The sequence below is a fragment of the Camelina sativa genome, chromosome 19 (genome assembly GCF_000633955.1).
Source record: "Camelina sativa cultivar DH55 chromosome 19, Cs, whole genome shotgun sequence".
NCBI lineage: Eukaryota > Viridiplantae > Streptophyta > Magnoliopsida > Brassicales > Brassicaceae > Camelina > Camelina sativa.
In genome coordinates this window covers 7,104,415-7,105,723 of record NC_025703.1, presented here as the reverse complement: position 1 = coordinate 7,105,723, position 1,309 = coordinate 7,104,415, and the positions used below count along the sequence as shown (strand labels likewise).

Sequence of the window (1,309 nt, the reverse complement as noted above, 5' to 3'; positions counted from 1 at the left end):
GGTACTTTGTCGGGTTCTTGAGCTGCGGTTCTCTTGTCTCGATGTCTGCCTCACCTTTGTTTGTTATCGTAAGTTTCCCAAAAATTAAAAATGTCAACAAATCATTTCAAAATGTGCAGCTAAGTTCTTGATTGCCTGACATGTCTGCTCTTTGTAGAAACTAGTGATACGGACTAAGAGCGTTGAGTTTATGCCTTTTTATCTCTCTCTATCGACTTTCTTGATGAGTGCTTCCTTCTTACTTTACGGGTTATTCAACTGGGACGCCTTTGTTTATGTAAGTTACTCTACAATAATTGCTATTGCAATTTGTGTTTTCCTCATTTTGGAGTACTAACAAAACTTGTTTCNAGGTTTCTTTTGATTGCCTGACCTTGTATGCTCTTTGCCAAAAAAAAAATCGTGTTTCTTTAGTAACTCTAGCTAATCAACATTTTTGATCATGGCAGATGAAGATGCTTGGTTTGCTTTTTGTGGTGTTTGCTGTGGTTGGATTGATTGTAGCTGGAAGTTTGCAGATTCCTGACCAGCTCACACGATGGTACTTTGTCGGGTTCTTGAGCTGCGGTTCTCTTGTCTCGATGTCTGCCTCACCTTTGTTTGTTATCGTAAGTTTCCCAAAAATTAAAAATGTCAACAAATCATTTCAAAATGTGCAGCTAAGTTCTTGATTGCCTGACATGTCTGCTCTTTGTAGAAACTAGTGATACGGACTAAGAGCGTTGAGTTTATGCCTTTTTATCTCTCTCTATCGACTTTCTTGATGAGTGCTTCCTTCTTACTTTACGGGTTATTCAACTGGGACGCCTTTGTTTATGTAAGTTACTCTACAATAATTGCTATTGCAATTTGTGTTTTCCTCATTTTGGAGTACTAACAAAACTTGTTTCTTTTTTCTCAACTCAGATACCAAATGGAATAGGAACTATTCTTGGTATAGTGCAGCTGGCTTTGTACTGTTACTACCACAGGAATTCTATAGCAGAAGAAACAAAAGAGCCTCTGATTGTTTCTTATGTGTGAAATTAGCACAAAGATTTGAATTATTTGTTGTTATTGTTGTTGTCTACTTTGTGTAGCTTCTTGTAACCATATCTACCGCGGCTTTCCTTCTCTCATGGCGTGCAATTTATCCTCTCGCTTCTGGTCATGATCCAAGGATGGAGATTTTTTTCCAGTTTTGATGGCTCAAAATTGCTGAAGATTATCTGAAGACAAATGACAGATTCACTATTGTGGGTTTTGTTCGATTTGAAGAACAACCTTTGTCCATATATTGTTTTTTTTTTTTTTTTTTTTTTTTTTTTTT

At 36.8% G+C, this 1,309-nt stretch overlaps 1 protein-coding gene across 1 annotated transcript in view; it reads left to right on the top strand.

Moving 5' to 3' along the window:
• The window catches only part of LOC104765289 (bidirectional sugar transporter SWEET2-like), a gene marked incomplete in the record, with an annotated part of 3,237 nt that extends 1,948 nt beyond the window's left edge, over window positions 1–1,289 (top strand). The window contains 3 exon segments of the mRNA XM_010488978.2: window positions 450–608; window positions 698–817; window positions 907–1,289. Coding sequence (XP_010487280.1) covers window positions 450–608; window positions 698–817; window positions 907–1,023 — 396 coding nt within the window.